Below are 2,313 nucleotides of genomic sequence, written 5' to 3'. Positions count from 1 at the left end.
AGTTTTGAATTTTATGTACAATCTAATATCCCTTTAAAATGAAACCATGTAATATGTTATGATTTTTCTGACAAATGGGAAAGTTTAACAGGGTAGAAAACTATATCAAAGGTTATATTTGTTATCTGTCTGTGGTCACAATTATTAGCTGTTTAGTTTGTATAAGTTAGTGGTGTGATTAGATTTTCTGAATGACAAATTGGTCTATATGATTCATTAATTAGGTAGTAGATTTTTATTAATTTATTCATCAGGTTATTCATTATGAAATTTATAGTATGCAATATTTTTATTGTTAAAGAGATTGTAAAGAGTTTTTCTAAACTTTGTATATGTATCAGGGACACTGATAGCATCAATTTACATCATTCTAATTTTCAATCAGACGTCTGTGGTTCTTGTTAAAGAGATTGTAAAGAGGTTTTCTAAATTTTTTATGTATATCAGAGACACTGATGGCATCAATTTACACCATTCTAATTTTCAATCAGATGTCTGTGGTTCTTGTTAAAGAGATTGTAAAGAGGTTTTCTAAATTTTTTATGTGTATCAGGGACACTGATAGTATCAATTTACATCATTCTAATTTTCAATCAGACGTCTGTGGTTCTTGTTAAAGAGATTGTAAAGAGGTTTTCTAAATTTTTTATGTGTATTAGGGACACTGATAGCATCAATTTACACCATTCTAATTTTCAATCAGACGTCTGTGGTTCTTGTTAAAGAGATTGTAAAGACGTTTTCTAAATTTTCTATGTATATCAGGGACACTGATAGCATCAATTTACATCATTCTAATTTTCAATCAGACGTCTGTGGTTCTTGTTAAAGAGATTGTAAAGAAGTTTTCTAAATTTTTTATGTGTATCAGGGACACTGCTAGCATCAATTTACACCATTCTAATTTTCAATCAGATGTCTGTGGTTCTTGTTAAAGAGATTGTAAAAAGGTTTTCTAAAAAAATTTATGTGTATCAGAGACACTGATAGCATCAATTTACACCATTCCAATTTTCAATCAGACGTCTGTGGTTCTTGTTAAAGAGATTGTAAAGAGGTTTTCTAAATTTTTTATGTGTATCAGGGACACTGATATCATCAATTTACACCATTCTAATTTTCAATCAGATGTCTGTGATTCCTGCAATTCCACTTAAACTAAGTGTTTGATGATGTCAAAGCGTCATGCAGAATCCATGTCTAAATATGGACTATGAATTGTGTAGATTGATAATATGACCAATGAGATTATGAGTCTGTTGATGCTCACTTGTAAAAGTGATTCTGATATTCTGATTGGTTGGTCGCGCATATTTGTCTGCTATGAATTGCTTCAAGAAATGTCACCAGAACACAACCTTAATATAAATCTTGTTAGATTACAATTGAGACCAAGAAAAATAATAATAACGAAACGAAACGAAATCTAATTTTTATTAGATTGGGGTACAGGGGGCACGAATATTCATTACTGTTATCCATAAAACAAGGTTTACCTGCTACAGTAAAACACGGTAAAATCATATTCTCCATCTTGATTATAATTTAAGTTGTTTCCATTTTATCTTCAGAAATTGACAGCTGAGAGAGAGTTGAAGCGACACAATGGGAAAAGGAGGCCAAAACGATCTTCAAGGATCCAAAGATATCAAGGCGTATTCGTGGACCGACGTCAAGGATCACGATAAAAGAAACGATAAATGGATCGTAATCAATAATGAGATCTACGATATCACAAAATGGTCACGACGTCATCCAGGTGGCAGCCGTGTTATCAGTCACTATGCTGGTCAAGACGCTACGGTAAGTGGTCATTAACATGATAGGTACGCCATTTTGGGGGTTGATTTCAGTGTTGAATATATGTAAATAGTCTTCAGAAATACTAGAAATGTACCAAAATCACATAATTCCTTTAAAAATACAACAATACACTATACATGGTCCTTGGCTTGGTTGATTTGAGTCTTGAATATATGTAAATAGTCTTCAGAAATACTAGAAATGTACAAAAATCTCATAATTCCTTTAAAAATACAACAATACACTATACATGGTCCTTGGCTTGGTTGATTTCAGTGTTGAATATATGTAAATAGTCTTCAGAAATACTAGAAATGTACCAAAATCACATAATTCCTTTAAAAATACAACAATACACTATACATGGTCCTTGGCTTGGTTGATTTCAGTGTTGAATATATGTAAATAGTCTTCAGAAATACTAGAAACGTACAAAAATCATATAATTACTTCAAAAATAAAACGATACACTATACATGGTCCTTGGCTTGGTTGATTTGAGTCTTGACT

At 31.6% G+C, this 2,313-nt stretch overlaps 1 protein-coding gene across 1 annotated transcript; it reads left to right on the top strand.

The window, feature by feature from the left end:
• Positions 1-1,650: 1,650 nt before the first annotated feature.
• Positions 1,651-1,803, top strand: LOTGIDRAFT_71028 (hypothetical protein; the record flags this gene model as incomplete). The annotated part of the gene is made up of 1 exon (XM_009062320.1): positions 1,651-1,803. A coding segment is annotated over one exon (153 nt), but the record flags the coding sequence as incomplete, so codon positions are not given.
• Between the last annotated feature and the right edge of the window lie 510 nt (positions 1,804-2,313).

The sequence above is a fragment of the Lottia gigantea genome, assembly GCF_000327385.1.
Source record: "Lottia gigantea unplaced genomic scaffold LOTGIsca_5021, whole genome shotgun sequence".
Classification (NCBI taxonomy): Eukaryota; Metazoa; Mollusca; class Gastropoda; family Lottiidae; genus Lottia; species Lottia gigantea.
Note: the sequence above shows the minus strand (reverse complement) of the source record. Positions and strands in the feature narration are given on the sequence as shown.